Source organism: Conger conger, chromosome 2, assembly GCF_963514075.1.
Source record: "Conger conger chromosome 2, fConCon1.1, whole genome shotgun sequence".
NCBI classification, from domain to species: Eukaryota; Metazoa; Chordata; class Actinopteri; order Anguilliformes; family Congridae; genus Conger; species Conger conger.
The window spans coordinates 21,500,045-21,512,454 of record NC_083761.1 but is presented as its reverse complement, the minus strand read 5'-3'; the positions used below and the strand labels follow the sequence as shown (position 1 = coordinate 21,512,454).

Here is a 12,410-nt window from a genome sequence, read left to right as displayed (position 1 = left end):
TTGAAGGAACAATGAATGGAGCCATGTACAAAGAGATTCTTGAGATGATCCTACTGCCATCCACCTGGATGCTGAGGATGAGACGTGGGTGGACCTTCTAACAGGAGAACGATCCAAAGTATACAGCAAAGGAAACTCGCAATTGTAGGCCTGTCCCACCATTAGAACATTTGGTACGGCCACAAACAAGCTTGCATGTCGTCTGAAAGATTTGTAGTCTGCTGCTGACTTCTCTCTGCAGCTTTGGGCAAACAGAATGCACGTCGCTAAAACGAGAAGCCACTGCTCAGCAATGAGGTGAGGGAGAGAAGACATCATCAGAGGAAAAGGTCATGTAAATAATGAGTTTAAAATCTGCTTCGTGCTTGGAGTTATATATGCCATTACCGTGTTAATACTGGTAAATAGGCAAATTAAGGGGCAGCTTTACTAAGCACATTCAGACAGTTTGATAGCTAATTAGCACCAGGGTGAAAAATGTTGCCTTCCCTCGTGTTTTCCATTTAGCGAAGCAGAGTGGATAGTAAATCATATGCATATTTTACAATGTCTCCTTCACCGGTTTGCGCTGCTAAATTTGGAGCTCCTGAAATGACATCCTGTATCATACACTCCCTTCACACTTTATGTAGACCTGTACTCCAGCTTGATAATGCAAATATTTAATCAGCCAATCATGTAGCAGCAACCAAATACATAAAAGCATGCAGACGTGGTCAAGAGGTTTTTCAGACCAAATGTCAAAATGGGGAGGAAATACGATCTTTGACAGTGGAGTGATTGTTGGTGCTAGACAGGGTGGTTTGAATATCTCAGAACCTGCTGATACCCTGGGATTTTCACGCCCAATGGTATCTAGAGTCTGCAGAGAATGGTGCAAAAAAGAAAAAACATCCATTGAGCAGCAGCAAAAATGCCTTGTTAATGAGAAAGTGGAGAATGGCCAGACTGGTCAAGGCTGACAGGAAGGTGACAGTAACCACACATTACAAAAGTGGTATGCAGAAGAGCATCTCTGAATACACAATGCTTCAAACCTCTTACGTGGATCGGCTACTGCAGCAGCAGACCAGTAAGTCCAAAAAATAAATACCTAATAAAGTGCTCACTGAGTGTCCCTGCATGAAGAGAAATGTGGACCTTGGCAGATGCTGTAGGTCACACTTCTACATTGCAGTATTGCCTTAATGCTACTTTGAGATTTTGGAAGTATTTATACATCCAGTATGTGCTGTATGTCACAACAATAAATCAAAATAATTGATCATCAATGAAATCAATCAATGAAATAATGAATTTAAGGTCAAATTGCAGACTGTCAACTCTAATTTGAGGATATTTACAGTATATCGATATTTGGCAGCCTTTTTATATGTAATCCCCCATCCCAATCATGGCTTCTGATCATTAGCAGGGTGACTAGTGAAGTGCCTTTACTGTGATTTGGATCACCCTGGTCTTGAGCACCCATCCATTGCGTGTTCAAGACCAGGTTCACACAGTGCTGGATACTCTAAAGACTAGGCAAAATAACAGCTTAGACAGACTGAATGGCTCATTTATCATACATGATTACATTCCTATGACCAGACATGTGTTGAAGATGGTAAACATTAGCTAACATTAGCTAATGTTCGCAAACATATTCAATTTTTTTTCTGTCCGCCATGAACGTTAGCTAACATTAGCTAACAGTAGCTAACAGTTTGAAAAGTTAGTGCGCAGCAAACAAAAATGGATGCTGATGGGGAAAACGCAGAGAGAACAAAAGTTTATCATTATTTGGCTGTTATAATACACTATAATCAATGTAATATTTGTTTTTACCTTATAAATCGCAGGTAAGCAACGAATCAGCTAGCTGCTATTGTTAGACCTAAGTCCTGTCCATTTGTATTCAAGTCGTTGGAGGCGGACTAAAAGGAATGTTCATTTAAAATCGTTCGACAGTAACTGTTTGCTGCAAACATAGTTCATGAACACACGCTAGCAGCAGGTGTGGACTTGGTAAGTACTTGGATGGGAAAGCCAGTAGGGGGGTGGTCTTCCCTCTGGTCCCAAATGCTCCAAATGCCCCAGAGCAGTGATGGGGCCACTCTGCTGTAGGAGACGCTGTCTTTCGGATGAGACATTAAACCGAGGTCCCGACTCACTGTGGTCATTAAAGATCTCATGACACTCTTCACAAAGAGTAGGGGGTTCCCCGGCATCCTGGCTAAATTCCAAACATGGTTCACTCAACCTGCCACCTAATCATCCCCTGATTCACTTGGCTTAAAAAAAAAAAGTTATCTCCCTCTCCACCCCAGCTGATGTGTGGTGAGCATTCTGCCGCAAAATGGCAGCCATTGCATCACAAAGGTGGGTGCTACACATTGGTGGTGGTTGAGGCGAGTTATCCCCACATCACTGTAACGCGCTTTATGAGCTTTATGAGAATGCAAGGAATTATTACTATTCATTATTATTAGAAATAGATCAATATATAATTAAATCATATTCAGCCACAAACGCCTGATCTTCCAGGACAGGCACAACCTTCTCCCATTTGCAGGCCTCCTTCAGGGACAGAGAGAAGTTCCAAGGAGAGAGAAGAGAGAAGCTGTGACTCACCTGCGTCTGGTGTAGCGCAGGGGGGTGGGCTTGTCCTCTATGGCCACTACCTGCCAGAACATAACAGAACGAGCTGTCCTCACGGAACCCGCCCTCCCCCTCCCCACGCGAACACTGCCTTTCACTGAGGTCATGCCGTCGGAGTCCCGCAGCCCCTAGATTGCCCACCCCCCCCCCCCCGTCGCCACGGTGATGCCAGTCCGCTCGTTTTCCCCAAGCTCTTTCAGTGTGCCGGTTCAGTCTGTTAGTTCATCAGTATTTGAGTCCCTACATCTGCCAGCCTGTGAGTCGCCGACTCTTTCAGACAGCCAGTATTTCAGGTTTTTAGTCTGCGATTTTTCAGTCTGTCTGTCCGTCAGTGTGTCCCACTGACCCTCACACATATTAATGTTGTTTTGACTCTCGCTGGTTCAGCTCACATCCACTTCCTCACCAACTCTGTCACAGTGACCCAATGCTTCCTCTTCTGTCTCTTTCCTTTCATGTCTCCTGTTTGCATCACCCAGTTTGATTAGTGTCCAGCCTGATCCGTGTCTTTCGTCCCCTCCCTCCTCTTTCATTCTGTCTTTTCTCTCTTTCTCTCTCTCTCTAGCTCTCCTCCTTAAAAACCCATGAGATTTCCTATTCAAATCCCTTATCCCTCTTGCTCTTTCTATGTGGCTCTTGCTTTATACCACCCTCTCCTTTTCTCTTGTAGTTTAGTTACGTTTTCTTTGGATGCGCTTTATTGGAAAAACAATGCAAAACTACTGATAACCTATTGAGTAAAAGTAACCTTAGCTAATAATAATCTAACTGAAAACAACCTTGTTAATTAGAAAGATGACTAATTCTGACACGTTTGATGTTTTACTTTGCTCTGGGTTTACATTCTTTCCCATTTAAGTTGGTGCCTCTTATTTGCAGACCATTGGACCCCATCTACAAGAACCTACGAATGAGAAGCTGCTTGAATTGTTCAAAACCTTTGAACCTGTCCAAAACAACATAAGCTGCGTCTCAAACCAAAGGTAGCTGTCTTGCTGCCTCTATCTCTTATAGTCATTGTACTTCGAATGCGTCTTTGCCTTCGGAGGAGCTTTGCTACATGTAATGTGGGATGCACGTAGAAGGCTAGTAGACGTCACACAAAAGTTATACGACGCGTGATTACAGGTAAGTTAGCTGGCTAGTTCATGGAAAGTTCAATACACTGGAAATGTTAAAAAAATATACGAATTATTGTCATACTTGTAAACGAGCTCTTATACAGTTCTGCCCGAGCTCTGCTGCTGTTTTCAGCCGCCATTATTTTAACGGACCCAAGAAGCCTGACGTGTTCAAGATGACAAGCGTTCTCCAACATATTCAAACTTTTTTCTGTTCGCCACGATCGTCAACGAACAGCTAATGTTAGTTTGAAAAGGTAGTGCACGGCGAACAAACTGCTACCAAGGGGAAAACGCAGACAGAACCTGACTATTAATTTGTAATTGGCTGTTATCATTTAATCAATGTAATATTTGTTCTTACCTTTAAAACTAAGTTACAGGTAAGCAACAAATCAGCTAGCAGACAATGCTAGACCTATGTTGCATCCATTTATATTAAGAAGTGCACTAAATGTAATGTTCATTTAAAATCCTTCACAGCGTTCACCTGTCGTTCATTGCAGAGATTATTGATGGGGGTAAAGGGGGTTGTATGTTCTGCAGTTGTTTGTCACTGAGTTGTTGGCAGTCGCAGATGTTTGCTGCTGACATTCACATTGGTCCCAGGAATTGTGTTTGGGGGCAAAGCAAATAGAGGGCAATGCCGTACCACCCCTCACAGATCCAACCCAGCTGGTCCTTTAATGAAGTTTTTCATTTTCAATAAAAAAATTGTAATTTTCATTGTGATGTACTGCACCCAGGAAATGTAAGACACTGAAAAGTGGACAGTAATGTCCTGTTCTCCCCTATCTAGCAAGAAAGAACACAATAAACCACTGTAATTATTGCATTAAGCAGTCAGGGTGGATGATTAGAGTAGTGGTGTTTTGCAGTAATTGTGTTTGTCTTTTGCTGGGACATATCCAGATGTCTGTGCTGTGGGTACATTGTTTTGGTACTTCAGGTTGTGATTTTGGTGTATCAGCTTGTTTGTGTCTTACAGGATTTCAGTGCTCCATGAGAATGAAATTCTATCTGCATTCTTTGAGGCTGTCTGAAGTATTTTCCTTGTTCAGTATTTCAGTGTGCTTCAGTGTGGTCTGGAGAGAATCCTGCTTCTGCCCTTAATCTGCAGTCAAATGGTAAAGGCAGACAGCTCACAGGGACCATGGCCCATTCACTTTTCCTTTCCTTTCTATTTTATAACCTTCCAAATAACACAGTATGGGAAGTCAAATCTGCTGTTTCCGCGGAGACCAAGAAAGGCTGGCTGGACTCCACCAGTGAAAGGGCTTCACAGGAAAGAGACGTCATGTGGTGCAGCAGGAAGAGGCAAACACGAGCGTGCTGACACACTGTACACACAAACAAGCACAGAAACACAAACACGTGGACGCACACACACATATACACAGCTACACACACATATGCATACATCCATGCACAAACACACATGCAAAAGCAAATACAAAACCATATTCCTGCCATCACGTAATCTCCTTTTTCAGCTAGGAGAGCTCATTTGGAACAGAATAATGATCACGTTCCACAACAAAACTATGGCCCTTTATCGCCATCTAGTGAAAAGATTTAATGAACCTGAGAACATCCTCAAGGGCAGAGAACTGCTGGTTTTCCAACCTCGCTTTAGGTTCGAGACAGGTGTTAAGACAGACGGTCGATCAGTACCTGGTGTATCCAGAAAAAAAGCAAACCAGGCCTAGATTTGGATTTGAGGGCCAGATTTGATGATTTGATGATTGGTGCCTGTCTGGTTCGTAGGGCATGTGCAAAAAGCTTGCTCAGCTCAGACAATCATAAGAAATATTAAGTGAATTGTAAACAAATAAATAAATAAACAACCAGTACTATCAGAATACTTCAAATGCCTAATTCAATGTGCATACTGCTTGAAATGGCCTTAATCAATGTACTGGACTGTATCAAGAAAGTTTGGCACGGTGTGCTCATGCATCATAAGTATTTATCTCTGTATTGATTCACTTCTGTTCTTCCATGTTCAAATGAAAGGCCATAGTATTCTTCAGACGGCCTGAGAGATGTATAATATGACCTTGGACAGGAAAAGCATCGCTGATATCACAAGTTACTAGGCTCTGTTACCTAAAGTGTGAACACTGGACCAGTATCGTATGAGAAGTGTCCATATACTGGAATGAACAGAATGAGGTGGAAACCCAGAGATTACATGGAGGATAAAAGGAAGTATTTGAGCAGCTCGCCCCATTACAACAGTGATTGTTGATGTGCGGCCATGGTGCCTGCGAGCTCTTACGGGTGCTATTTTGGCATTTTGTGAGTTGTCGGGGGCACTGACCTGGGAGAGAGGGCGCTGTACCACCCCCAGGAGGGCGTGTCTTCGGAGCACGTGCTCAGCCGCTCGCTGGACGGGGCACGGGTGGCGTCGGAGTCCAGCGCGGCGAGGGTGTCCTCCGAGCCGCTGGGGGTCTCCCTGCGGGCCAGCGGGGCGAAGCTGAGCCCCACGATCTCCCGGGCGCTCTGGTAGGTCTGGCACTGCACCTCGGGAGTGAGGGTGGGCAGGTCGAAGGTGAGGACGGACTGGCCACTAGAGGTCAGCAGGTCCTCGCTGTCCAGGCTGCTGTAGGACGTGCCCTTGGCACGGTGAGACTCCATGATGCTTTCAAAATGGCGGCTGAATGTGTCCTCTGCGGCCAGCCGGGGGCCCGACACCAGGATGGGGGACTTGAGGGCTGGGTGGCAGTGGAAGAGCCCGTCTAGAGGCCTGCAGAGAGAGAGCATTCACTTGCTTCTCCACAGCTACTTCTGGGCTAGGGTCATGATTCAGTCACACCTTCTTACTCCCCAAAGCCTGCATTTTGGTCCTTGTAATCCACTTGGCCCCATCAGGCCAGGTAGGGTAAAGGGGTCAAGAGAGGGTTATAACAGGCAGCTTGTTATCAGTTAGCTTGTTTTCAAAACACAGAAGTTAGCAGTCATCTTTCAGTGGAAATACTGTGTTAACGCCAAGGATGTGCTATATGTGAGTTTAGCAGAGTGGTGCTGGCTCCTCTCAGACCTGATAGCGGACCAGCAAATGGACCAGCAGCCTGTGTCTTCAGCATGACACTTTAGGCACAAACTCCCTCAAGCTTTTGGCTAAACCTGTTTGTCCTGACTGTCGATCTGTGGCTACTGAGGCTTAGAAGAGCACCAGAGGATGAAGCAGTGGGCTCTTTCCAACAGCTTATTTTTACCTCCTTGTTTTCTTTCCTTCCAAGGAAAGGAAGCGACGAACAGACACGTGGACAGAGTAATCAAGGAAACGTGTTTTAGGCGAATTTCCTTGCTCTTTCAAGCGTAAGTTTGGCTCAAGCATACTCTGGGAGCCTCCTAGCTCCTGGCTCCAAGCTCCTTCAAGGAGCATTTAACAGGTTAGGATGCCCTTAAAGATGGTGGAACTTGATTGATTTACATTTCAGGCGAGGACAGAAGAGACCATAATGGATTGAATATGCTATTGGAATGAGCCCCAGATCTAGTGTAGAGGCCGGAGTCAGTGATAAGGCTGCAGTCTGAGACCCCTGCTAGTTGAGTCAGAGATGAGTACCACTTACCCACAACAACACTTTAGGGCACAGAGTTCTTCTAGGTCAACAGTGAAAATGTGGTTTCTTTCAGAGAAAGAAATAAGGCCTAATTCATTTCTCAACACCTCACAGGAAAGAACACAAATTAAAACGGTTTGTAGTGTATCCTATTAGCATTTAACGGTAATTGAATTAAGATTTAATGTTTGCAGGGAATAATGGATGGACTTGCGCTGGTGTACTTCACTAACCTACTTTAACTTATAAGAGAGTCAAACACGGTCTCAATATATAAGTCAAGACTAAAAATGCACTTTTATGACCAGGCTTATAATCGGTTAGTCTGGAGACAGGGCAGGAGAATCCTGTTGCCATAGAGTAATGTGGGGGTGGCATCCATTCCTTACTATTATCTGTCAACAGCTGTGACCCCTCTTTTCCTGGGCTGGCTCTTAATAAGTGGGTATGGTTGTTTCCCTCTCATGACTGCATGGATTCTCAATCTCTGTCTTAGTTATCTACCTATGCAGCTATGGAAAACTCCTGTCGGGGCCAATTGTGTAATCCCCAATTGGTGTCCCTGTTTCTCTATTGCTACCTATTCTCAATTTTTCATTGGGTGCTTGCCCAAAATTCGGAATGCTGTCGTTGGGACTCCCCCACCGCTGCTGCTTCCCACCTCAGTCCCCCAGCTGCCTCAAATTTCACTAACCCACATCCTGAGCCAGTCATAGAAGAACGGGCTTCCCCCTTGAGTCTCGTTCCTCCTAAGGTTTCCTCCGACAGTATCTGTCCCACCCTGTGAGTTTTTCCTTGCCACTTTTGCCAAAGACTTGCTCTTGTGGCAGTGACAGTGTTTTGACAATTGTTTGTAAAATGCACAATAGAAAAAAAGTGGTCTGTCTTTCAGTTTCAGCTCACTAGCGACAAAGAGTGATTGTGATAAAAGTCTATACAACAGCATTAGAATCCCATGACAGTGATGACAAAAATTGACTAAAGTCTGTTCTTGGATCTTGTCTTTTGTCAGAGATGGATCTACCCTCACATAGCAATGCAGTATTGATTTCCATCTTCCAGTGGCCATATTCTATCAACTCTGTGCACGCGCACACACACACACAGGCTGTGTGTGTGTGCCCGCGCGTGTGTGTGCCTGTGTGTCTATGAACGTGGTCCGGTCACTCACCTCTTCAGCAGCACACTGAAGGCCTCACTCTCCTGTGTCTGTGTGTCTATGAACGTGGTCCGGTAACTCACCTCTTTAGCAGCACACTGAAGGCCTCACTCTCGTCCCGAGGGTTGCGGTACCTCTTCCTATCCCCCTGCCTCCTCACAGTGGACCAGCTCAGCACCTCTCCTTCCCCTTCCTCCTCATCCTCATCTTCCTCCTCCTCCTCATCCTCATCGTCCTCATCCTCCTCAGCGTCCATGCGTTCATACTGAGTCCCTCCTAGAGGGCTGCTGCCTGGCGTGCCGGGCACACTGCGGTTGCTCCCGAACGCCGAGTCGGCCTCGTCCTGGTCTGCCAGCACCTCGTCGATGTCCGTCTCCCGGTAACAGCGCAGCGGCACTGCGTCGAGGTCCGTCTCGGAGTACTTGATGGTGCGGCGGATGATGCCAGTCTTGGGCGACGCCCCGGCCGCCATTGGTGGAGGGGTCACAAGCTCCACCTCCACGTCCTGAACATCATGGTTCGCTGACCTCTGACCCTCCAGGGGCAGAGAAGTAGGGGGCGTTGGAGTTGGAGACTCACTGGAAGTACCACTAGGGGGTGTCGTAGAAGCATCGGGGTTATCTTGATGGGGAGAAGGAGGACATGTGCAGTACTTCCATGAGTAATGGTCAACATTTACTGCCCTTTCTTTCAAATTATTGTTTTCAGATTCATAAGATTTATCTGAAAAGCATTAACAGTTAAATGATAGTAATAAGCACCATATAAATGCAAGGAATTATTCTCATACTCAAAGCGCTTTACAATGATGAGGTGGCCAACCAATGTGTAGCACCCACCTGGATGATGCGATGGTAGCCATTTTGCGGCAAAATGCTCACCACTTCAATTTTTTTTTTAATCATTTGTGCCTCCTTCAGGGGGCTGTTCGTACCTTTACTCCCTGTGCTGGCATTGTCTCCAGATGTCCCAAAAAGGAACTCCCATTTGGCACGGGCAATTTTCTGGGAGTGTAGGGAGGGGCCCATGGAGGAGAGGCCGCTGTCCGACTGCACGTGCACAAGCAAAAAAAACATTCTTTTATAGCCAAATACAAACACAGAAGATATCAAAATCATGTATTCTATTAGATAATGTCAAATGTATTACTCGGACAAATGTACAAACACTTTACAGTATGAAAATACACACTCATATACATGCAAACACGCAGACACAAATCAACACTCACATAAAGACATGGACATATCCATGCACACGTCGCACACACACAAACATACACATGCATGCTCACATAAAGAAATATGCTTGTGTGTGCATGCACACGCATACACAAACCCATACACAGGTTGGGAAGCTCTGTACATCAGGAAACCTTAATCCACACCTGTATCCCAGATGTAGTGTGTCCCATCTCATAGCTCCTGTGACTGGACACGGTGGACTCCGGTGAGGTGCAGCCTCGGTCTCCTCTACTGTTTGGGGAGCACCCAGGCTGCTGCTCCTCCTCATCAGCTTTCAGTAGGACAGTCCAACCTCCCGGGGCCAGGCTAGACTGCTGCTCGTCCCGTGCATCCTGCCCCTGGGGGTGTTCCAGCATAACGGGACCCAGTAAGAGAGCCTCCCTGGTTCGGAGCTCTGCCTCTTTCTGCAGCAGGACATTGGGGGCACCACCCATGCACCCCTCAGCCTGCTCACCCACCTTGGGGCTGTCGCCACCCCATCCTGGGACACCCCCCCACTGCTGACGGGACGTCCAGCTCACTGGAGCCTCCACGTCGGGAACCCCACCCCGCTGTTCCACGTAGAGCTTGACGGAAGGTTCCGGGCTATCCTTCATCACCAGCTTGTGCACTGGGCTAGGCGACCAGTTCTCTCCAGTGTACTGCGGGAGCTGGCGGTGGTGGAGAGTGGGGGAGTCAGTATCCCGGAGAGTAGCCCTCTGTCGGCGGGGGTCTTTCAGGGGAGAGGCCACATCTGCGGGGCACATGTTGAACCGATTTAGTCGGGAGGGGAGGGCAGGGGACCCAACAGGGGCCCTCTCTCTGCCTCCCGACTCCTCTTTCTGCACGGAGAGGGCATGGTGTTGATCAGCGCCTGACGAAGGGCTCACTTCCGGGACACAGTCCACAGGGATGTTCATCATGGTGAGACGGTTTTCTGGAGCCTGCCATTCCTGCCCCAATTTTGGGCTGCCCGCTTCAAGAACATCCCCTTGACTCGAGAGTGAGGGGCACTTCCTGGTCTCCCTAAAGCTTGTGGAGGGCCCGGCCACTTCATTGGTCAGTCTGTTGGCGGTCTGCAAGCTTTCTGCAGGGTTGGCTGTACTCAACCTGCTCAGCTGGTTTATTCCTTGGCCTGCACTGCTAAAGGAGTCGCCCGGGGGTAGGTTCACCCTCCTGGACAAAAGTGGGTCACTCCCGGGGCCCGCCTTGGCCCCCAGCCACTGTGCTGGGATCTGAACTTCCTTTGACCTGTTTGCCCTTAACGAGGGCGGTGTGGCTGAGGTGGGCCGGAAGGCGACACGTGAGGAGGGGTGGTTTTCGGTTGGTTTCCTGGGACGGTCACCCGGAGGGTTGAGCCAGTCTGGGCCCCCCGGTCGAGCATTGGGGAAGGTGCCAGAACCATGCACTGGGTCTGGGGTTCCGGCCCAGGACTGGCAGCGGGACTGCTGTCGAAGCCGTTCCGCGGGGCCGCTGGCCGCACGGCGCTTCACCTCTGGGGACCTCAGCTCCTCCGACGCATGGTGGGCGGCAGCCCTGGTGATGGAACAGGGGACAGGATCCACCCGCCGGCCCCCTGAGGCCCGGAGCGACAGCGCGGGACTGGAGTGGCACGAGGAATCCGGGCTGTAGAAGTAGGCAGGAGTGCTCATCCTCTTGCCGAGGTGGGCGGCGGCAGCCAGCGGCGACCCTTCAGCAGACCGACGGAGACCAGGGGAGTCGGCTGAGTAGGATGACTTGGTTCGGTGCGCGGCATTCAGAGGGCTCTGCACTGTCCTAACACTGGCCTTCTCAATGTAGCTGAAGGTCACGACCGATCGCTGGCCGTCGCTTCCCCGCCTGCCCGAGGTCGCGGGGGGCGACCATGGGCCCCGTCCCTGGGAGGTTTCACACTTGGGAGACCTTGGCGCCGCCATGCCCTCATTGCCATCCAGTGGGTTCAGCACCGCTGAGAGCAGTCGGCCAATCCCGTTACACGGTACGCCCTGCTGGTGGAAGGTGGAAGAGGTCCCACTGGGGTCGTATTGGGAACTGGTCGGCGGAGATCTAGAGGGGCTGAAGTTTTTGTCCCCACCAAAACCGCCGCTGTTCACAGGGTGGCCCCCTTCTGAAAGTCTGTTAGTCCCAGGAATGGTTGATCCACGCATCCGGACCTCCTCCCCCATCGGTGTGGCGGTGCCTGCAACCTCCAAATCACTGACCCCATTCCCCTCCCTCTCTGGAACTGCCCGCACTTCCACCAGCACGTGGAAGACCTTGCTGCACTGAGACATGGCCTCAACACATGTTGGAGAGAGGAAGCGTGTCCCTCTCCCACTTTTTCCTTTCCTTTTCTCCTTCCTCTGTTTGTTTTAGCCTCTGCTTTTTCTGAGGAGGCGATCCCTCTACTTTAACCTGTTACGCTTTGGTCACCGTGGATACAGTCAGGGGTATGTTGTCTCGGGTGGGCTGACTTAGGGCTGCTCTTCATCCAAAAAGGTCAGCCAGCACTTTTCCATCACCTTCCTTGAAAGATAGGGACAGATGAGGAGAGCGAGGGAGATGGAGATAGAAGAGAGACTGAGAGAGACAGGAAGGTAGGCTTAAAGGACACAAGAGGAGAGAGAGAGAAGGAAAGGGAAGGGTAGGGTAGAGATTAGGAGAGAGTCAACCTGCTTCTGCAGCACCATAAAGTCATGTGAATTAGAAGTAGTTT

At 48.5% G+C, this 12,410-nt stretch overlaps 1 protein-coding gene across 2 annotated transcripts in view; it reads right to left on the bottom strand.

Moving 5' to 3' along the window:
* LOC133122487 (PH and SEC7 domain-containing protein 1-like) overlaps positions 1-11,151 on the bottom strand; it is a 56,422-nt gene extending 45,271 nt beyond the window's left edge. For both annotated transcript variants that reach the window (XM_061232474.1, XM_061232475.1), the window contains exons 1-4: positions 9,880-11,151; positions 9,427-9,541; positions 8,576-9,113; positions 6,085-6,510 (exon numbers count right to left, since the gene is read on the bottom strand). In XM_061232474.1, coding sequence (XP_061088458.1) covers positions 6,085-6,510; positions 8,576-9,113; positions 9,427-9,541; positions 9,880-10,638 — 1,838 coding nt within the window. In that variant the 5' untranslated portion in view covers positions 10,639-11,151. The remainder of the gene's footprint in view (positions 1-6,084; positions 6,511-8,575; positions 9,114-9,426; positions 9,542-9,879) is intronic.
* Positions 11,152-12,410: the final 1,259 nt, after the last annotated feature.